General features: G+C 42.3%; 1 protein-coding gene across 17 annotated transcripts in view; it reads right to left on the reverse strand.

Moving 5' to 3' along the window:
• The window catches only part of LOC125715317 (calcium-activated potassium channel subunit alpha-1-like), a 163921-nt gene that overhangs the window by 111061 nt on the left and 28931 nt on the right, over positions 1–23929 (reverse strand). For all 17 annotated transcript variants that reach the window (XM_048986652.1, XM_048986648.1, XM_048986650.1 and 14 more), the window contains exon 2: positions 20888–21049. In XM_048986652.1, the coding sequence (XP_048842609.1) occupies positions 20888–21049 (162 nt within the window). The remainder of the gene's footprint in view (positions 1–20887; positions 21050–23929) is intronic.

Here is a 23929-nt window from a genome sequence, read left to right on the forward strand (position 1 = left end):
AGCACCAGGGTGATTTGGTCATGTATCAGCTAAAGCACACAGCCTTTAGCAGGACCGCAGAAGAGGCTGCATAGGATTTAATGAGAAGTATCTGGTTATATTATCAATAACCTAAACAAATTAGCATGAGGCCAAGGAGAACTGACATTCTTGCAGATGCCGATTTTTAATTAGTTTTGTTCAGTCATTATGGACCATCCAAGCTAGTTATCATGTCTGATGGAGCTTCAATTATGAGCAGTGTATGTTGCTTCTGAGACAATATTCCGGAAAATTACCCCTAAATGGTAACCAAAGACATGCCTGCATTACAATTCACATAGTCATTTTTCTGAAAAATAACCAATATGTAATGAGAGCAAGTTACAGTTGCACTTCTGTTATGTTTAACAGCAAATTAAATTAAATTAGAATTGAATTTTACACTCCTGTACAGACCTAAGGGGACGAAACAAGGTTGGATTTGACGGTTTCAACTGATCTGAACAGATCTGAAAACTACCACAGTTCCACAGAAGAATAGCAATAAAACAAAACATTCTTGCCTAGCTCCAGAAAAAAAGTTCACGTTGACGTGCAGGAATTATTTTCACTTATAATTAATAAAACAAACCAACAAGGCAAAGATACTTAGTTAGATGCTTAGTTATTACCACATGAAATAGGCATCAACTCCTGAATAAACCTAGTATATGTGTGAATGGCCCAAATGGCTGAATCACACGTATGCATTGGTGTGGTATAGTGTGACTGCACCTACACTGTACCAGTACTGACTAAGTAGCCGAGATACCTTATATATGTGTAAGATCATACATTAGAATAATGATAAAAGTACAGTAAGTATGTAAATGCGTAACACCGATGCTTAAATTCGCCATCAAGTATTACGAGTCATGGATTATAAGTTAGATATGTACTGTACATCTGGTAGAGCAGTCACCTTGTTTACACCTGCTACTATGCCTTATGTCTGCCTTATGTCTGCCTATGTCTGCCTTATGTCTGCCTTATGTCTGCCTTATGTCTGCCTTATGTCTGCCTATGTCTGCATCTCATTTGCAGATCAGGATTTTACTCTGTTTTAACCTTATGGGACCTATGACACGTACATGCAGTCGGACGTCATGCAGAAAAACGCCCCCCCCCCCCATATAATGGTAGGGGAAACGCTGGATATTACAATAGTGCTGTAATTACACACTAACGCGCTTTCAATATTTGAACTTTTTTATGTTCTTTCATTTGATGATAAGAATAATAGATCTAGAATTTAAATAGAACTAAATCAGAATTTGCATTGGATCAGTAATGCAGCAGAATAGAAAGTTCTGATGAAAACGTACCGATGAAAGCATACGACATACAAATTGGTATAACCCTGTAAACATGTCTTACGTCCATGGGCCTCGTATTGTTCGGTGTGCTTTACACAGACACACAAAAACACAGTGTATAGAAGGCAGGCGCTCCCCCCCAGGCTCGGGCACAGATCTCAGACTCCACAGTCCATGTTTATGCCAGATTTTGATCCAACCTTGCATCCCAATTACCCAACACAACAAATCTGTCATTTTATTCAGCAGGACATTTTTTTTTTTTTTTGAAAGACTCCTGGGCAACGACGAGCGCTAATTACATGACGGGAGCGAATTTTGCACTTCTTACAAAAATATTTGGAAAATGATCCTGCATAACAGATCATCCAGCCATCCATCTTCTAACTGCTTCTCCTGGTCAGGGTCGCAGAGAAGGTCAGACTCTAGCATGACATAACCTCCCGACCAACATATTTAAAAAATCACCAGTGTTAGAATAAATTCATGTCTATAGCACCTCAGAAATGATAAAGATCATAAATACAACAGATGTCAGTACTTCCAGAAAGCACAGGTGGAGATTCAGGGTCCAATGAGTACAAATCCAGATCAGGATTTTGTTTCAACCAATCAGTTGAGTATAAAGAGTATAAAGAGTCACAGTCACAGAGTACTCAGCTGGTTGGTTGAAACTAAATCTTGGTCTGGATTTGTAAAATAAGGCAGTATAGCCAAAAATAGAATAGCTGTGCAAGTCATTAATACTTCACTAAAGTCCATTAATGTATCTATATTATATAATCCAAAAGTGTATATACCACAAAAATAAAATCCCCATAACCTGTACAATGTGTTTGTGTTTCCTTTCTTCAAAATACAACAATACTTCAGTTGTAGGCAGTTTGACGACACAAAAAGACACACCTCTGTGAGACCGAACCACCCATTACTTTGTAATAAACAAATAAAAGAGTTGGTCTCAGATAAAGAATGGCATGACTGACTGTCATAATTGCAGGTCCGAAACACTCAGCTAACACAAAGAGAGATTCTGCTCTCTCTCAAGGTAATTACTGCCCTGCACTGGAAACAATTACAATATGATTTGGTTACAACGCATCAATTTTAATGTGCATGCATACATCAAACAGAAACATGACATAAAAATTTAAATCAAATGAGTGTGTGTCCTCTGAACAACAATAACTAGAACAACATGTGCGTGTGGTCTGTCGCTACCTGCTATTTGTTCAATATCGGGGGAAAAAAGGTATGGAATATTTTACGGTATATTGAATAAATAATTGATGGCGTTTCACACATTCAACATTAGATCTTTTTCCGTAATGGAAACAGTTTCATTATTTGTCGTGAGCAGCTGGCCTTTGCATCTGTTTCGTGGTGCTTTGCTTCTTCAGTGACTATGAAGCAGGGGAAGATGCGATACAAAAGCTCCCTGAAAGGTCACGACAAAGTTCAAAGGCAAACCCAGCTGAACGTGGTAATCCGACACGTCACATAAATTCTCATAATCTTCAAGAAAATATGCTGCATTGTTGGGCTGGGCCATTAACCAAAAATGCATCAAAAACGACATTTAGAAACCTCTCACTGGCTTAATCTTCCTCATGTCCGTTAATTCGGTTAATACTATAATGCGTATAATCATGAACTGTTCCTTTAAAGAAAAAGAATGACGTCATGTTCAGTCACGTGCTTCCGCCCTGTCCGAATAACATCACTGTGTTCACTCAAAGCGAAGCTGGCAGCATTGATGACCCGAGCACAAACACTGAGCCGACCAACTACCTTCAACCCAAGCAGCTTACGTGCAAAAATAATGCCACATTCATGGTTTGGACACATTTTCGCTTCAGTGAGGATGACACTGAATGAAAATAAGTGAAATGTAATCACTGGTAACACTTCCAATCTGTTTAATCACTAGCCTGTCACAATAGCCACTTCAGTTGGACAATATATTGTCACCAGAAATAATTGCGACAAACCTAATTGTTGTCTTTTTAAGATCATTTTATGCCATTGATATAATAATAATAATATAATAGTATATTAATGCAAGTACACCCTTTCAAAGAGCAACAAACTTTTAATTCTTAAGAATATTCATATATTGGAATTAGAATGTTATATAAGTCCAACTAACCATCCATCCATGCATTTTCTGCAACCACTTATCCTATTCTGGGTCGCGGGGGGTCCAGAGCCCATCCCAGAGGCTATAGGCACCAGGCAGGGAACAACCCAGGATGGGGTGCCAACCCATTGCCAGGCACACACACACACACACACACGCCATTCATTAAAAAATGTAAATACCCAAAAAATAAAACATAAATAAAGCCACAAAAGAAGATAAAATGGACTTAAAAAGATAAAAAGGGTTAAGAAAAGTCGCATTGTATATTAAATATCGGACACAGGGTTACAGAAGGTTATTTGTTCCTTTACAGGCAATATACTGCCAACCCAGTTTAGTGGAAGATCCGTCCAGTGATGCAAACAAACCTTGATCGGTCAATGACCAGGGGAAAAGTAGCAGGAAGTGAGAAAGAAGTTGGATCAAAGATGGTGGGTATTTCTATGGGTCAAGTTCATTGCAAGAGAAGCCCAAAGACACAACTCGAGGTGCACACGCTTAAATATGAAGTAAGAACATTCGGGACCACGGACGGTCCGGCACAGCGTCTCATGTACAGCGGTGCACACGCTTACATATGAAGTATGAACATTCGGGACCACGGACAGTCCGGCACAGCATCTCATGTACAGCGGTGCACACGCTTACATATGAAGTATGAACATTCGGGACCACGGACGGTCCGGCACAGCATCTCATGTACAGCGGTGCACACGCTTACATATGAAGTAAGAACATTCGGGACCACGGACGGTCCGGCACAGCGTCTCATGTACAGCGGTGCACACGCTTACATATGAAGTAAGAACATTCGGGACCACGGACGGTCCGGCACAGCGTCTCATGTACCGCGGTGCACACGCTTACATATGAAGTAAGAACATTCGGGACCACGGACAGTCCGGCACAGCATCTCATGTACAGCGGTGCACACGCTTACATATGAAGTATGAACATTCGGGACCACGGACGGTCCGGCACAGCATCTCATGTACAGCGGTGCACACGCTTACATATGAAGTAAGAACATTCGGGACCACGGACGGTCCGGCACAGCGTCTCATGTACAGCGGTGCACACGCTTACATATGAAGTAAGAACATTCGGGACCACGGACGGTCCGGCACAGCGTCTCATGTACCGCGGTGCACACGCTTACATATGAAGTAAGAACATTCGGGACCACGGACGGTCCGGCACAGCGTCTCATGTACAGCGGTGCACACGCTTACATATGAAGTAAGAACATTCAGGACCACGGACAGTCCGGCACAGCGTCTCATGTACCGCGGTGCACACGCTTACATATGAAGTAAGAACATTCGGGACCACGGACAGTCCGACACAGCGTCTCATGTACAGCGGTGCACACGCTTACATATGAAGTACGAATCAGCCCTGAGCGGCACACGGAACATAGACAGCAGAGCCGAGGGCAGCCATAGCACGACTGGCTGAAATGTTAGGAGGATTCATGGAGGTCATGGAGGTCCATACACTCTGCGATAATGTAATTATCATCACAGGCCGACATGTCTGTGGAGAGGAAACCACAGTAGCCAGAGGAAAACAGCACAGCACAGACAGAACAGGTATACTCTGCATAAACAGAGCAGAATAAAGATTTAGAACCCCAACCCTAGAGGTGTGAAGCCACAGTGCTACCCGCCAAGCCAATTTTTTTGCCAAAAAACTGAAAGGAGCCCCCCCAGGCCACATGTAAAGTCTGCGAGCCCTTCTTCTGCACTATATAAAACTTCTCCCATCCTGACTCAACTCAAGCATGACGCACACTGCAGAAACACATTAGCATAGTGAAGAGACGTTTGTGCTGAGCCCGTTTGTGCTGAGCTGTGTATGAATCAGGGCCCGCAGTGTGGACTGGGTGTGGTGGGCAGCTGTGATTTAAGGCCCGGTCAGAACAGCCTTTGATGCCTTTACAGCTTTGTAGACGACATTCATCCAGCTTCAGAACTGCCCAGGCAGATGAACAAATTACTTAATCACAGTCTGGCATCCAAGGCTCACCTCAAACGGCTAATTAACAATGGGACTCTGATTTTTCAAACAGTAAGCGGCACTAGTTGCACCACATACCAATATTGTACTGGCATTAACAACATTTTAACACAGTATCGAAGGAGATGCAATTTATGCAGTTATTTATTAATTTTTCCTTCAGAAAAGATTCAATAAGGGGATTTTTCGAAAGTGTGCAGGTTCTACAAGATCCTGGGCAGCCAAGAAATCCACATCGTGAGTGACAGAGGCACACAAAGCGATAACAGCATCATGGCACAACGCTCGTGCGCAGAATAGCAGGAATCGTATAATCCTCAGTGAGGTGCCGAGAATTAAAAGTAAGCCAATGGGCCATACAGTTATATATAGGCTACCCCTCAAAGGATTCGCTGTAGTATTTTTGTACTCCATGGACATTTCTGCTCAAAATGTTCCAGTATTAGGCTTACTTACAGCAGATAAGCATAAAAAAAATCGGTAGGTAGGGGGGCCTGCATGGGCAACAGCATAAAAACTTGGTATCGTATTTCACCAATAGCACATATGAAGAATAAAATGCTTATTTTTATTTGTAATGTCTTGTAATTCCGTTATTCAATGTATTAGGCAACCTTAAGGTATTGCTAACATATAAAAGTAATATATGCACACATTGTTTCAAATTACATAAACTAATATTATTAAATGGAACAGTATATATATAAAATATACAGTATACTGTATATTCCAATCTGCGAATTTCATTTCACAGTACATTCACAATGACTTAGATTTAAACCTTTTAAAAGTATTAACTTGAATTTATCACAAATTTCACAACCCATAAATGTCAATTCATTCATTTTCCAAAGTGTTATTCGGCTGAAGTTCAGGACAAGAAACATATCATGTTTCAGAAAAATTCTCTGTGGAAACATACAGCCAGGTTCCAGTGAGCTTTTAACTTTAAGCTCAGGCTTAACTGACTCCAGTGACTGATCCTCCACAGTCCGCTACGGTAGTTTATTCTGGATGAACTGTACAGTTTGCGAGCAATTGGCAGCATCAGCAAGTTTGGAATGTTTAATTTTACATGGACGTTATAATATCCTGACTCCCTCCAAAATCTGAACTCTGATCTGTGGTGCTCGTCGGTTATGACGTCCAGTTTTCGAAAAAGTGCTACAACTCTACGACAATCGCAACTGAACTTCACAGAACACACCACCAAAGTAAGTCTAGGATGCTTTGAGGGAACATCCACACTCTGTTGTCTTATTCAAACTGGTCTATGGACATCACTTAAAATCCCAACAAATCCACCGCGCTATTTTAAGGACTTTAGCAGGTACTCATATGTCAGACACACGACGTACGTCAACAGCGGTAACCTCCAATCAACATGCTTCATTGTGAACATTTACATACGGTACCAAAGGGAAACAGCTGCAAGTGTACTGAAGACAGTTTTCAGTAGAAAAATAACGAACTGGGATAGAATGACAAATCCTTTATTTTCCCATTGGCACAGTATAGGTACACTGGAATGCTTCTCTTCGCCTGCTCCATCCTACTCCATAGCTTGGGGGTCACATTCCAGGGTCAGCCAACATGCGACACTCCTGGAGCCTGGAATTAAGGGCCTTGCTCTATAGCCCACGGACATGTGACTGTTCGGCCGAGACTAGAACCAGCGACCTTCTGATCACAGGCAGAGAAACTTCGCTTGCTGAGCCACCAATAGAATATGAGTTCCTTATTGGTCATTTATACTACTGCTTCACAAACAAACTGTACATATGAATGACTGTACTCTACGTTTTTTGGGATGCAAACAGACGCGTTTACGTATTTCAATTCATACTACTGGTTACTTTTAATGCCTAAATAAGTAGCGTGGAGAGGTATGGCAGTCGTTTACTCAATTTTGTGGTTGTTGGTTCCTTCTCATCGTCTTCCACTACAGATATTAGGTTTATATGGAACTGGTTACTAGTTCTCCCCCTTACTGAGTGTCCTGAGGGGAACAGGAGGGACACCCAGGCTGTACCCAGTAAGATTTCCAGGACAACCTCCAAACGACTATGAGGTAACAGTGCAGGAATAGATAAATATATAAAATGGGGCTTTTTTTACACACAACATCACATTATTCATTCATGGTCTCTTTCCCAAGAGACACAAGTATACAAGAATATTGCACTCCGGTGCATTTTTGAACCCCTACAGCAAGCTGTGGCCAAGACTGTTCTTTTTTACTTATTTATTTATTATTTCATTCATTCAATTATTTATTTTTAACTTGCTGGACTGGTAGCAACAAAAGAGGGGGGAAAAGAAATGCTCAAGTCAATAGGTCAGAGCTGGCTGGTTTGGCTGCAGTCAGAATGGCTAATTAGCCATCACAGGCTCCAGAGAGTCATCAATGACTGCAAGCTGCTGCACTGTGACATCACTTCCAGAACATTCCCAGCTGCCAAAGGCTCTGAAGGGCATTACTGATTCTTTTATTTATGGAGAGAATTCAGTGTTGGATTACATGTCCACGGCTTCATATTGCATTTTCAGTGCAAATTTTCAAAATGTGCACCTAAATTATACAATTTAACAGAAAAAAAAAATGCAAATCTGGTGAGTGAATATAGATCCAGCATAACGTGAATGAATATACATCCATTCCTTAATCAAATAATGCCAGGTTTTGTAACATATGGCAAAGTCTCATTCTATAAACTGGTACTGAGCATAAATACTACAGCTATACAGGGCTACAATTTCAGTGATACGCTTAAGCGACTCACAACATCCTTATATTTAATAAACACCGCTGACCATCGGTGGTTCTAGACCCTATTTAGTGGGGATTCAACCCCCCTAAACATATTTTTTAATAAATTTTGTACCTAGAATGTACACTTCGTAGTACCTAGCAAAATTATCACGGGGAACCCCCCCCCCCCCCCCGCCCCCACCCCTCCTCTCGGCAGATTTAATCATGTTGGGGAGATGCCCCATATTTCTTCAGGGGGCTGAGCCCCCACAAGGATCAAATCCTAGAATCGTCCCAGTTCCAGAGCAGTATGAAGATTCTCTCTATCCCAAGTGTGACAACTGCTGTGTCCACAGACCATAGATATTCCTGAAAGAGTTGTGTAACTTTTCTCAGAGAGATGCTGTATCGAACAACATAAATTCAAAGGCAACTGATGCCGTACTACTGCAAGCAACAGACGAAATAATCTGCAAGAACAAAAAGTGTCATAAAAAAACCAAGAGAAACAGGTCGCAGGGAGTTACACCCTCAACATATTTCAAACAAGTCCTTGGCTCAATAGATTTTCCAACTGTTTAACAGCTAAATTTAGCAAGTCCGTAATGAAACACTATAAAATTGAGGAAGGAACTTTAAATGATCTCCTCTCCTCTGGATAGGTAAATAAGCAGAGAGCTTAGATTACTTAAACAATATTTCAAGATACATGAAAGGACAAGACAAACTTCCTTGGCAGCATAGAGTAAATGGATCAGCAATAAATTCTTGATAGAAATAAATGGAAAACGTGCAATTACAATATTTTCTTCTTATATAAAAATAGCCTGCAGGTGACAGTTACATTGAAATTACATTTATTCATCAAGAAGTGTTCATCTGCAGAGTGATTTACGACAAAAATACAATTACTGAACCTGCAGTGCTATGGCAATGGATCAGTCACAGCTCTTTAGAAATGTAATAAAGATTATAATAGAAAAAGCAAATTCAGGGTCTTAATGGGAATAATCTGAAACAGAAATAGTCTAACAGGTTAGGGTACCTTGTTCCCTCTCTACAAGGCCTGGATACAGAAGAAGCACAATCAGATTTAGAATCTGCTAATGGCCACGTGTGAATATGTGTTGAAGACGTGCCGTTAGTCGTTTTGCCCTGAGAAAAGAGATAATTTACAGCCAGCTGGTTACAAATAGAAAATATTTATATCCAGCTGGACTAGGACATACAGCAAGTCAAAAACGTGAAAAACTCAATTTTAAAACATGGTGAAAGTATATTATTAGCACATACACTGATGAGGCAGAACATTATGAGCAGGGGCGCTGTAAAGGGGGGGTAAACGATGATGATTCTCTGGGCCCATGACTGAGAGGGGGCCCAGAGAAGCCCCCAATAAACTGTGTTGGGGGCCCTGTCAAGATTCTTTTCATGGGGCCCAAAATCCTTAGCAGTGCCCCTGATTATGAGCACCCCCTTGTGAACTGATTACTGTTGACGGGCTAGTAAAAATGGTGTGGGATATATTAGATGGTAAGCTAACATTCTGTACTCATACTCGACATGTTGAATGCAAAAGAAGTGGTCAGGGGTGAAGATCTGAGTGACTTTGAGGGCCAAATCATTATGGCCATAAAATTGCATCAGGGCATCTCCGGAAGCTTGTGTGTTGCTCATGGCCAGCTGTGGCGAGTACCTACTGAGAGGAGTCTGAGGAGGGAACATCCATAAACTGCCAACAAGGTGTTGGGCGGCCAAGACTCATCGATGTAAGATGTGAAGGAATGGCTACTGTAGCACAAATGGCAGATAATTTTCCTAACAATCATAGGAGTAATGTGTCATGACTCACAGTGCATGGTATGTATACTCTTATTACCTGTCACAAAGCAGGTATAAATTAGGTTAATGGCCTTACTCTGGGACCCAGAGCTGGTATGATTATTATGCTAGTCACAGGATTAGAACCCACAACCATCCGGAAACAGGTGCAGATCTCTAGCTGTTTCGCTACACACATGCTTACATTCACACAAACACCTCTTCATTATGTATGCTTGTTTGTTAACATCAACAGTCTTCTCTTACAAAAGGCTTTTGAATGGACAATACAATGTGATCAGGACCCTGAAATCTTCATACAGTACAGTATCTGCAGTTTACAGAGGATGGTGTGATCCAGGCCATAGCAGCTCCGAGGGTGGAAACGCCTCGTTGATGAGAAAGGTCCAAAGGGATTGGCCAGACTCATTAAAGCCAACTGGAAGGCTACAGGTGCAAATATTTCCTGGAGTTCAGTCCATAACAGTGTCCTGGGCAGGGGTACAACTGACAGCATGTACAGTACTGTGTCAAAGTCTTAGGCAAGCAAAGAAAATGTTTAAGGCTATTTATCTGGGCAGTATGTGTATATTTGCTCAGAAAAAAAACAATTTAACATTAGAACATGGGCATATTAACAGCGACATAATAAAAATAAAGTCATTTCTTCTGTTCTCCTAAAAGTTACTGATATCGTGTTGGACGGCGAGATGAACATCGCTTCCGTTCCCAAACCTCTCCTCAGGGGCACCTCAGCCGTTCCATATTCTCCTCAAATCTCTCCACCAGCACAAATAATTAATCGACTTAATTAGTTAATTAGTTAAATAACTCAAGGAGGTGCCGATTAGCCGAACAAGGTCGGGCAGTGGTCGAGTCAAAACATAAATTGCTGTATTGGACAGCGGTTGCAAATGCAGGGGCGACTATAGGAGAGGTTCTGAAATGGCTAAGCTGACACACTTTGACAGACGAAATGTCATAGTTTTACAGCAGCACGGAGATCATTTAAAGACCGTTTTCTTTGACTGCCAAAGACTTTTGCACAGTACTGTACATACACAGACAGAGAGAGTGGCCTCAGATACAAATGATTTCCAAGAGACAGCCCCCCTCACCCCGTAAATTCCTGCTCATGATATACAGTTTTTCTGAGCCTGGCTGACAGAGCTATAGATTCAGCTCCATGGTGATTTTTGAGGTCATACTTTAGTGTCGCTTAGCAGCTACCCCTGCTACACTTCTGCCTGCCTCGCCACCACTCCTCCTCTCTGCTGAGGCAGTTTATCCATGTTTGCCATACGCCGTTTGGATTTTTGACACTTTTCCCCTTGACACATTAAATAATTTCCCTATTCTATGAACTCTTTGAAATGATTAGCTGCCTCGTTTTCCTGTAAAAAGTCACAGAATAGGTTGTCTGTCAGTCCGCCTTTACAGCCGACGCGTGCAATGCTAAGTAGAATTCAACCTGAGATGACCTGCCTTTCCATCTGCATTTGTAACTGTGGTTTAGTCCTTTTTTCAGTTAGAGGTTCAGTTATTTTGTCCACACTGACTCAGGCTTGCACTGGTACACAGAAAAACCGTTCACTTATTTAACCAGACAGACTGAAGTGAACTTCTCAAGGGGTGATTGAATGAAATTAGCTACATGTGCTTGAACAGCTAAAGTGTTCTTCTCGGTGTTGCAGAGAGGATTAGGTCAAAATGATATTACCCCTCCCCCGATCCTACAACACTTCACCTAGTTTACTACTTTCACCCCTTTGCATTGTCTTTGTGCTGAAGGCCAAGTCCTACCTGGAAAGTACTAAATTGCTGTACTCTTAACAACATTTTGCACAATCAATACACCTCTTACAACGATGTACCCCAGCCCAAAAATGGATATACTTTTAGACTGGGTATTTCAATGTCCTCTGACAAAAGACATCAAAATAATCACAGAAAGCTATTTAGATGATTTACTACCATAAGCCTGCACAGTAATCTGACCCACTCTGTTAAATTGTAGTTTACCATTGCTGACGAAGACATTCATCACAACAACAGAGGAACTGGTGAACAGATCACTACTGATGACAGAAAGTGCACCAGGCAAGGAGGTATTAATTAAAAGACCAGAACAAAAAAACATGTTTTTTTTTTTTTTTGCTAAATATTTTTGCGAAATCCCTTGCACAAAAACAAGTATTACGAATCAAGGCGATAAGGTCACGTTCTATGCAAATTCAAATAATGCATGCTTTTAAGAAACATTTCGATCATTCATAATTGCAACATATAAACAACTATAAGGACCTCACACATCACAAAGAGTCTGAGCTAAAGCGTAAGTGGCTGGAGTGCTTTTACTCTCCCACCAGATGAAATTTCACTCTTTTGGTGAAGCACGATATCCTAATTTTATTGGCATTGATAAAGCTCAATATAAATTCAATTCAGAGATTAAATTCCAAAAGTTTGTTTACAGGTCAATATTAATTCCAGATGCATTCTTCCTACCACGAGCTTGTTGTGTCAGGTTCCCTACAGAGCTGTCACCGCGGGCAGATGGAACGCCCGCACCAGGCCAATATCATCTGTCTTTGCAGCAGTAATCTAGTATCAGTGCCATCGGCCCAATAAAATGGCTGACAATGGGATCGAACAGTCATCATTTTTCACAGTATTTAACAGCTTTTATTCAATGCCGTTACAGAAAATAAAGTACCATTCTAGAACAGTGTGGCTTGTTTTGCCGTCTCTATAGAGAAACACCGAGAGCTTTAAAAGTCATTAAGACACTATGTGTGATGCTGTAATATAATGAGCAACGCAAGAGTGGGGTCTACATACTGTACGGCAGACACGGTGGTTAATTCTACAAATATGCATTGCCGTAAGGCTGCTTTTCACGCAACATATCTCAGCCGCAGACTTTTAATTTTCCCTTCCCAGTTCAGATTTGCGGCAGAGGAATCCCTGTTAATTTGCTTCTGTTAATAGAATTATTAATTTCAAATCAGAAACACGGCCGACGGGGACTCTTGATGAGTACAGGCTCAGCACGGCAGTCTGCCCTGCACGTGGAGATTGGGTTCTATGGGTCCCCAAGCTCACGGACCTGCAAAAACCCTTAAGACCTGTTCGTTTATCAGCTCTTTCTTCGCCCAAGGACATAAAGACGAAATTTGAGCAAAGGTGCATACGCTTGTGTGCCTGCATAGGCCATCGTGTGACCTACAAGGTCAAACTACAGCAGAGCGTAACCCAACTGCTATTATCAATGTCTATGTAAACATCCGGGGGCCTTTAATCAGATCTTCATGTCAAGTGTTAATGAGTCAAACTAAATATCCGGTTCAAATAAATTCACAAAAAAAGATATAATCAACCAACCATCCATCTATCCATTTTCTTTACTCACTTGTCCCATGCAGGGTTGTGGGGGTTCGGAGTCTATCCCAGAAGCTACAGGCACAAGGCAGGGAATAACCCAGGACGGGGCACCGTGCAATTATAAATTCACATAAAAGCTGCATTTTCATTGGAGGATAATTGCTCTTCTAATAAAGTGTAGGATGCTTATTTTTATACTGTAGTGTAAAATTTAACAGACGATTCACTTTTCTAGAAAAAAACTAAACAATTCTCTCTAGTTATGCCCATATATTCATAACGAGCTTAGTCTTTGGGGGGTGGAGGGTCATGAATATGCTAATTGTGACCATCTGGAGGCCAGACCAGTTCTGGAGCTGACATTTTCTGAAACGTGCCGTAGGCTACAGTGACGCCCGCGGCAGCTCCGCTCCTGCAAACTGAGACGAAAAGGGAATTCTCCCACCGATGGCGGAAAAAGGTGCTCGAGCTTAGCGTTAGGACGGTACCGCTTTATTACCATAACGTACAATTACGTGGCCATAACATGCAATTACGATATACATAACCATTACGCAGTACGCAATTACAATAACCCAGCAGAATCTAATTATAATAATGAGTACTTGTATTCGTAAAGGTGCATTTAAAATAAAGTTTGGCAAAAACCATTCACGTCAACCCTGCCATGTCTGAGGGCGAGAAAACGTAAACAAATCGCAAAACCATCGAGTGAGAAACTGAACTGCAATAAAGAATATGGGACGGTGAGTAGCTCATTGTGCTTGAGACTGGAAGGTTGTCGGTTCAAATCCCCAGGCAGGCAGATGATGCTCATGCTGCATGTGGGCTGACCCTGTACTGTGACCCCCCCCCAGGTTTGCTCTTACCTTTTCCCACAGGGATCAATAGTCTCACTATTCTATAAAGAAAGCACACAAATTTATTGATATTCATTTATAGATGTTTACATACTTAGGTATTTGAATGTCACTGTAAAATGACAGACAGACAGACAGACAGATAGACAGATAGATAGATAGATGTTCAACATTTCAGTCACACAGAAGATGCCTGGACATGCCTTCTCCCCCCCCCCCCACCCAGCCTGCCGCCCATGCGCTAAAGAAGGCCAGACAAGCAGCTGCTGCCATACTGACATAAGCAGGCAGCGAGGGCACCCTGTGTTTACCCCGACCGCGGTGAATGTCACCCGCCGCCCTGCAGCCCGCCGCGGGCCACAGGTGTCTCACGGCCCGGCCCACGTTCCGTCGCTACGCCGACAGACGGCGGCCGACCCGGGGGTGGCAAGGAGATGGGGGATCTGCCAGGGACACTGCCCAGCCTGCGGCTTTTTCAGAGAAGGACGCGCGCTTGCAAGAAGGGGGGGGGGCGGGGTATGTCCTCATAAGGACACCGTGTGAGACACAGGAAATGGACGCGGGCAGCGACACTCTCGCTATTCCGACTGCTTCCCTTTATTGACCACAGGGCTTACATTCACATGCTTGGCTGGACTCCGAGACTATTGTTAGACCTTGTTTTACAGCATACATGCACTATACAGCTGAGTGTCTCAAGAACATTGCCTGTATTAATAGAGTGAGGCAGTGAAAGTGCTCAGTAGCTCAGTACATAGGCGACATGGCCTGATATGGGCCCCCTGACGCTCAGTCGAGAAACAATCAACGTCATATTTACTGACACCGTAAAACTTCCGTCTATCTCCATTCAGCCATGCCTGGTAACAGCAACCCACTGACAGTACTCTCTGACAGAAACGCTCCAATAAGAGCCGGCCTTCTCTTAATGGCATTTACATGGTGTGAAACAGGCACGTACTCCCGGCGCCGGTGTACAGGGCTGACGGGCGTCTTTCTGCTTGATGCCGGTCCTGTTCATGCTCTGCTGCGTGCATGTCAACCATTCCCAGAATCCCCCTGGGTACAACTGACAGGAAAGTGCATGTGTGGTCACTATGTCGCATGGCTGAGTCAGTATGCAGATAAGTGCGGTGTTTTCCAAAGGGAAACCCAACAATACAGTCCATGCTATGTCATTATGTATGTCGCTGATCTTAAGCACCGCAAATTAGCATTACAACTTTCACATATAAACAAAGACTCAACAGCCATTTAAGTCCCCATCAACCCACACGTACTATATAAAAAACTTGCATGCGACCTGGTCATAAAATTACATGTGTGAACCCCCACAGAATCATGTTATGGGTCCTCAATCAGGAATATCTGCTGAGTAAGATTGTGGGACCCTAATCCCCCCCCCCCCCAAAAAATAAATAAATAAATTTCTGCCTACAGGCCTGGCCTTAGGGCCAACAGCAGTTTACAGATTTCCCTGCTCAAACACACCTACTAAACCTGGCAATTAGATGGTAAACTGAATATGGTGCGATTGAGTAGGGAAATCTACACACTGTGTTGTAAACCTGTAGGACCAGAATTGGGGAATCCTGGTTTATGGGAACGCTGAATAATCACTGCGTATGTTATGATCAGGTCGAACTTAAATGGAACAAACTACTTTATAGTAAAATACATACAATGTCATTTACTTTTGACGCAAGGAGAACATTTAGCTTAAGTTATTCGTTTTCATTAATCGGGAGTCGAAGTTGTTTTCTTGAAATAAAACCCCATAATTTACTGTTATATTACTTGGGTTGGGCTGCAGCCGTGGTGCATAGACCATCAAGCTGATTAAAAACTTGAGAGTAAATTCTCAAGAATTAACATTAGAGTTACCACTCTCAGTAAAATTGGACCGAACTGGAAAACAATGGAACGGATGTCAGGAGTTCAGGTACAGCCACATCTTACATGGAGAGAAAAGTCTTCCGTGTGCTGTACTGTAGCACACTCTGAGGGAAGGAGAACTCCCACTCCAATCTTTATTTTCTATTTTCCATGTGGAGAGAGAAACAGGAGAAGGAGAGAAATGCTGCAGCACCTTTTCTGACATTTAAAGGCACAATATATAACCATCTCAGGAAATCCATGAGTGAAAACACAACCATACTTCCTCAAACAGTTTTATAACTAATAAAAAAGCAGAAACATTATTTATAACAGGGAATCCACTGACATTGCTTACTTAGGTTCAAGGGCAGCCATTGAAAGAAGACAAGGAGGTCTGCTATAATAAAATATCACATCATCTACTCCCAACATCCTAAAAGGGTCTCTGTTACCATTTATAGAAAAGCAGATGGAGTGGCACATTACCCAGATAAAGGGAGCATATCTTCTCGGAGCCTGTGTCGTCCACTAGCAGAAAACTAAGGAAAAAATAGACCAAAAGCAAAGCAGTGGACATGTGCTTCAGTACATGTGACTCTTCCGGAAGCATTTTATCATAAAATAACCAGCAGGTCACACTTGATCCTTCTGAACCTGCAAAGTCACCTGGCAACGAAAATCAAAGACTGTGACCAGCCTGGGGACATCTGTTCCCCGGCAGGTTATGTACACATCACAATTTTCCATTTTCACGTTAGGGACACCCCCGCTACACTGAAAAGCAGTCATAAAATAGATGGATAGATAGATTTGAGGACATGTTTTTTTTCCTTAATTATTATTTATTTTATTTTCTCATTCCCATTAACCGAGGGCCAGCATTGCTTTCGGATGCCATAGAAATAGGTTTTAATTTGCCCCCGAGGATGTGAACGAGCTGACAGGGAACACACATCTCCTGTGCTTAGGTAGACTGCTGTTGCTATGGATACAGGCCACACTCACGCAACACTGGTGCACTGGGCCATTGTTGTTAAGCTAGAGAGAAACCCTAAAAGAGGGCAGAAGTTCTCTGCCCACACACGTACGCAAAAGCATGCACGTGCACACGCGGACATCCATCATCGGCACATTAACCCTTTGGCAGGCGGCGTATCGATCGCAGCGCTAATCTCTGGGCGGTGAACAGTTCGTCGATTCACAAATGTGTACTCAAACGCAACGAAAATCAATCAGACGCAAACGGCACAAATAAGCCAATCTCCAATGCGCCATCTCTCCATCTTATTTTTAAAGGAACTAGTTAATAAAATAAATGCGACATCCACGAGCAAATGGACCTCTCTCCAGGGAGAAATCTGCGATAAGAAAATTAATTAGCAAAAGTTGCCAGGCAATACCTGCTGGGTGCTTTGAAATCTCCAATGGGGTGAGTGACGCGAGAAGCGGAAACACATAAACAGGTGAATAATTCAAGCCCCTTATTGAGCAGCGATGACTGGTATCTCAAATGCAGGTGAAAACAGATTTCAACAGCTTTCATAATTTTTATTATTCCTAAAATTGACAATTATTCAACCGAAGTGCACAAATATATTTCATATGCTAGACTAATTCAATGACATAAAACCACATTTTATACGAATATTTAATTAAGTTTACACTCTTCTAAATATTAGATACATAAAAACTGCCGCTAAGGCTTGTTACACTTAAGTATAAAAAAGTTTTTCGTTTGGCTGTAAAATACGTAAGTAGTACAGCAAAAGTTGTTTGGCTTCCAGACAAATCAACATTCAATTTTTTTCTTATTTGAAAAAAACAGAGAAGTTAGCTATCTACCATGCGTTCATGAGACAAGCACACAAAGGTCATGCTTCTCAGCTCTATATTGTTTCCAGTATTGTACTTTGACTTTAGTTTCATGACAAGGTGACTCCCAACTTGTGGTCCAAAACCTGACTCTGAATTGTCCTTTTTATGCCGGACTATTGATGAATGTGTTTCAATGTTCTGTAAGGTACCTGTATCACAAGTAATGTACATTTTGTGAGCTTTCAGACGATAGAAAAAGATAAAAATTTCGGCATGAGTTTACTGAAAACGGAGTAATGGAAGACGGGCAGATATAATGCCCTGGTACATCCCCATAAAACTCAATGCTTCCAGCTCAGATGCATTGTGAAAATGTTTCATTGCATTTGCCAGTATGTTTAAGGACATATATTAAGCTGATACATACTGTCATGTAAAGACGACCTTATGATTAACCAGCAGACTTTGAAATTCAACTGTGCAGAAGACAAAACGCAATTTTTAAAACTGAGAATGTCTTCAGGTTGTAAATACAAACACATTTTCCTCTCTTTATGTGATGTACAAATCGAATGCATGAGACAATTGTCTAGTGTTTTTGATTTTTCACCTTAAATTTTCAGGATTAATGGTGAAGCTCTATGTGAAAATTCAGCAGAGCAGTTATGTGGCCAAAGGAAATGTCTGCATACAGGCCTTCTATCTATAGTCCGTGTTTGGTATGATGTCATACTTCATTTAAGGTGGCTCCAAAACAGCTGCAGGTTGGCCATAAAAGTATCAAGTAGAACATTTTCCATTTCAGATTTTCCTGTTTTGTTATACACATCTTGCTCTTGATCCTGGAACAAGGAGGGCTAAGCAGCACAGAACACCGGCTAATCTATCTACCTAGATCTACAGCAAATGAAAATGATGCTATGAACGAAACAGAAGTGTTCAGGCACTGAACAGCGCATGGATTTTCATTTTGCAGAGCATTTTGGCAAAACTATTTATATTCATGAGAGAAGCTACCTGATTGGCTGGTGACTGTGCTGCCACTAACACATGCTACTTGTTTTGTCAGGGTGCTTTGGGGAAACTTAATATTCATGAGAGAAGCTACCTGATTGGCTGGTGACTGTGCTCCCACTGACACATGCTACCTGTTTTGTCAGGCTGCTTTGGGGAAACTTAATATTCATGAGAGAAGCTACCTGATGAGCCGGTGAAGACTGTCTAAGGCATTCACTGGCCAGTCAGGTAGTACTTCTTTCATGAATATTAATGAGCCTCCCCAAGCCACCCTGAAACATGAAAATTCACCCCCCAGCCCAGCCATAGCAGCATGAAACTACAGTAGACAGCCGAGGGATGCAGATGCAAAACAGATCAACGAAGCCAAATTAAATCATCTGCACGAGCCCCACCCGCAAACACACAGATGAGCTAACAGATCTTATGAAGTCCATAATTTACCCTGTTCCTGCCAAGTCCAAAAGGCCTTTGCTTAATACTTCATGACTATAGGTGCACAGACATGCTCCCTGACAGTGGCCATGTGCAGCACGAAATGCACAGTAACATGCAGCCACTGCCATACATTTTAAAAATGATACGTTAGACACACTGGGAGTTCATATTTAGCATTAACATTTAGCGTTCAGAAGTCTTTAAGTTTATCGCATTATGAATGAAACAATGCATTCAGTGAAAGCCCAAGCGTTCAGCAACATTTGCGTGTGGGAAAGCCTCTGATATGGGCCGGCCTGCCTAATTTCACAGATCCTGGCTCAGCAGCAACATACGCAGCACGTGCGGAATGCAAGCTACCTCCCCCGTTGCGCGTGTAAGAGAAAGCAGGCCGACGGTAGCAGCACCGGCGTTCGCAGTGCCTGTGCCTCACTGAGCAGTCGCTCATTTCGGGGGAGATGTGCAGGCATGACCATGCCTCAAAAACAAGGCAGCATAAATCTTCTGGCTTGGGTGACAAAAACATTTTGACGGAGGCTGCCAGAAGTCGTGAACACTAACCCAAACTCCGCCCCCTCACAATACTGAGTCAAGAGCAGCCATGGTGGTTCCCTTACTGACAAATAACTACTTATACAGAGAGCTTAAAAAGGGTTTCTCCAAATAACAGTTACTGCAGGAGAACCATCTAAAGGGTTCTGCAGAGACACCATACAAAAGGCACTGCAGGGAAACCATTTCAAGGGTTATGCAGGACAACCATCTAAAGGGTTATACAGGAGTAGCATCTAAAGCAGGGGTGGGCAATCTTATCTGCAAAGGGCCATATGTGGGTTTTTGCTGCAAATCCCTATTTAGATACTAATTAGAGGACTGATTGGCTGAAGAGTCCTCACACCTGGGTTTGAGCAGCTCACCTAAAGGTTATCCCAAAAATCTGCATACACACTGGCTCTTTGAGCTGATCTTTGTGTTGTAACTGTTCTTCAAACCAGATCAAAATTATTTTTTTTTACTTTGGTTTGTCATTGTTTTCCGAGTCCATAACTGTTTTCAAGGTGGCGATTGTATTGTGTTTCAGAGGCAGCCTATTTGCATAACCAGTTGACAAAGAAAGCATTTCAAGTCCCACCCCAAAGTACTAAAGTACCAAAGAAGTACCTCAGCTGGTTTGGCACTTTTGGTACTTGAACTTTTGGTACTGGTACTCGACTGGAAGTCAATGGAAAAAGGAAAGTACCAAAAGTTTCATATCAAAAGTACGGTACTTAGTGTGGTGGCAAAGTGCCCTAAAGGGCACTGCAGGATAACCATCTGTAGGGTACCACGACTGAATCATCTAAAGGGCACTGCACTGCATGGAAACAATCTATAGGGACCTACAGGGGAATCTTCCAAAGGGAACCATGAAACAGGTACTCACCAAGACTCTACCAGTTAAGGTTTGTGCTGAGATCATGACCCCGGCCCAGTCCTTGACAGAGGTCATCCAGCCTACTTCACTGGCGTCCTGCTCCTTCTCGTCAATGCTCTTGTTGATCCCCTCACTCTGATTATCTGAAGAAGTATTAACCTTCTGGGCCTCCTGCAATGAAGGGGAGCAGAGTGTCACAGATCGTGCCCGCGAGTAACTTTCGAAATCGACTCTCTATTACTGTACAGTAGTCCATCATGTTAGATCTGACTCATGTATTCTAATAGCTGTGAGTCACACATTCGGACCTCCCCCCCCCCCCCCCCAAACAAAACACAAACACAGAGAAATCGGTAGTGATCACAGAACCTGTTTGTGAAATACATTTCCACTAATATCTCCATGGTAGCCTGAGACTTCCTTGTGCACCAGTGAATCTTCTGCCACCCGTGTGGAGGCCGTCAGCTAGGAAGCACATGATTCATAGCTCAGGGAATGAGGATGACATCCAAATGCAGCCACCCACCCATTGCTAACCTCTCCTCTGTCAAGTCTGTGACAGAGGAGGGCTTTTTTTTGTCATGGAACTACATTTTGATGATACACCACAGGCTACCTTAAAAAAAACGACAGACCAGTCATCTGACTAATTATTTATGTAGCTTCTGTAGCTGGGAGACTGTATGTTGATTACCAAAGGAAATGGAGAGCACTAAATGGGGGCCGGTATTTTTGCACATCGGACTGGCAAGTCTTAATCACAATGTAACAAATTCAGCCATAAGAAGAAATAATGTACTATGCAAATTCAAGCACTGGAATGAAAATATTGTCAAATAAAAATGGAATTCAATTTAACTGCATTAATATTTACAGTTCGCGACTTTAAATATAATAGCTGTACTGACAAAAGCCATTTTTACCCTTCTTGAAATACCATGAATTCTGCACTCAAAGAAAGTGCCTGTTTCAGAACATTCTGCTGTGCTGGAAAGAAGATACCTTCAAGTTACATAAACTTTCAGAAAAAAAAAGTTCTATCAGACAACCTCCTATCAGTCGACACTGCAGCAGGAAACTTTACACAAACTCGGATGAGCGAAATCATTTTTGGATAAAAATGGTTTAATGCAGGCAAGCGTTATTCCCACAAGAAGCAAAGATGATCCTTCATTATTTAAGAATGATTGCGGCTATTTTTTCGTCAAGCCAGAGAATGCAAAATGCATTGTTCATATCATACACTAAAACCACACAACTCAAACCATTGTCCAGGATGGTCTCACACTTCCAGCATCTCCACTGCCTCTCCTCTAAGCCTTTTCGTGTTAGACATGGTTGTTTACCTACATTATCCAATGCAGCATGTACAGAAAGATCGTATTACATTCTTATTGGATAGCTGGCTTCAAAGACCTCCCGGCACATAACCATGTCGCGTATGCTTCTGGTCAGCTTGAAAATAAATCTTGAGCATCTCCCACATAACGCAGCCGTGAGTGAAAATAGTCTCGAATACGGAAGGCATGGTAACAGAGAGAGACAGAGAAAAAACAACTTACTGTAAGAATATCCACTGCAGGCAAAGCAAGAGCACTTATACACACTCACGATGTTGGCATGCAACACAAAATGAGATTCCAGATAACAGTAAAAACAGAAATGACTGTGACAGGTCACTGCAGACCCCCTCTAATTAAATTAGAGCATTGTATGAATAAATATTACAAATCAATAGGTCACTGAACTTTTCTATGGATGCTGTGATATGAGAGAAAAAAAAACCTCGGCTAAGCCAACAGGTTCTGATATTCCGTGCGGATGTATCGGCCAGGATCATTTCCAAGTCAGCTGCAAAAGCACTCTGAAGAAGATAATCAAAGAAATGGTGGAACTTGTGTGAAAAATCCACCATAGCCACCCCTGTTGTTCAGAAGGCAATGCCAGGGGCTCCCAGTGGCTTGCGATATTCTGCTACTGCGGCCCCATGCACGCAAGACCTTAAGAAATTTTCCTGCAGTGTACAGTACCTAATGCAAATACGCTAGTTGTGCATTTAAAACTGCCATATCAGTTACAGTTAATGAAGAAAAACTACCAAAATTTTAAACAAAAAAACACACAAGAAATGCACTGATGAAGAATCACTCTCATTTTCCATGATTTATTGCGATTCGGTTTTAAAGTTCGGTGTTCGCAATTCTGTCCATGTTACGGAAACCACGGAGCTATTCTCAAAGGACGTCACAACCTTCAGAAATACCTACGCAAAAAAAGGTGGGAGGGTTTCATCTTCCTGTCAACATTAAAGTCGGATAGAACAGCGCGGATTCTGCCCGGGATGCTGAGAATGGGAAGGTTGGTTCTCGGAGTCATGGGGATTTGTTAATCTATTGTGTTTTGCTTTTGTGGCTATAGCAAAGACCCTCAACCACACACTGGGTTGTCTCAGGGTTTTTTTCCCCCTCTTTTCAACAGATGATATCACTGTTTGTGAGTTATGGAGACGGGACATAAAGGCGAGATGCACCGAGGATATCAAATTTTTAATGTATACGTCACATCTTTGTTCTCTGCTGATGATGCCACGCCTTTGTCTCTTTAGACTATGAGCTCGTTCAGACGATAATCTGCACCGCTAAATCAGAGACGGTGGCACCTGTCCTTAGTAGAGCACCTCAGGCGAAATGAAGGCAAGGGTCATTAAGAGGTCAACCAGGAGATCCTTGCTGCTAGTGCAGGAAAGAGGGCTGGCACCTGTCTGAGAGACAGGAAATGGCTCTCTTTGCAGCCCTGGTCTATCTTACTTTGAGATAAGACGAGTGCTATTATGGACCAACTGAGGGTAAAAATTTTATCAGCACGCTGGCTGACCACGCTTACAAAGGAAGCCCAGAACGACCTTTGAGAGAAACGCCCAGAGCTTCTCGAAACATCGTATGAAGGGTGCTTTAGGGAAGCTGGCATTCAACTTGGAGAAATCGGACAGAAGACCCGGAGGGCCAACCTAAGGCGAAATGAACAAACAGAATCTCCCACTCGGGCTGAGGC

The sequence above is a fragment of the Brienomyrus brachyistius genome, chromosome 20 (assembly GCF_023856365.1).
Source record: "Brienomyrus brachyistius isolate T26 chromosome 20, BBRACH_0.4, whole genome shotgun sequence".
Lineage (NCBI taxonomy): Eukaryota > Metazoa > Chordata > Actinopteri > Osteoglossiformes > Mormyridae > Brienomyrus > Brienomyrus brachyistius.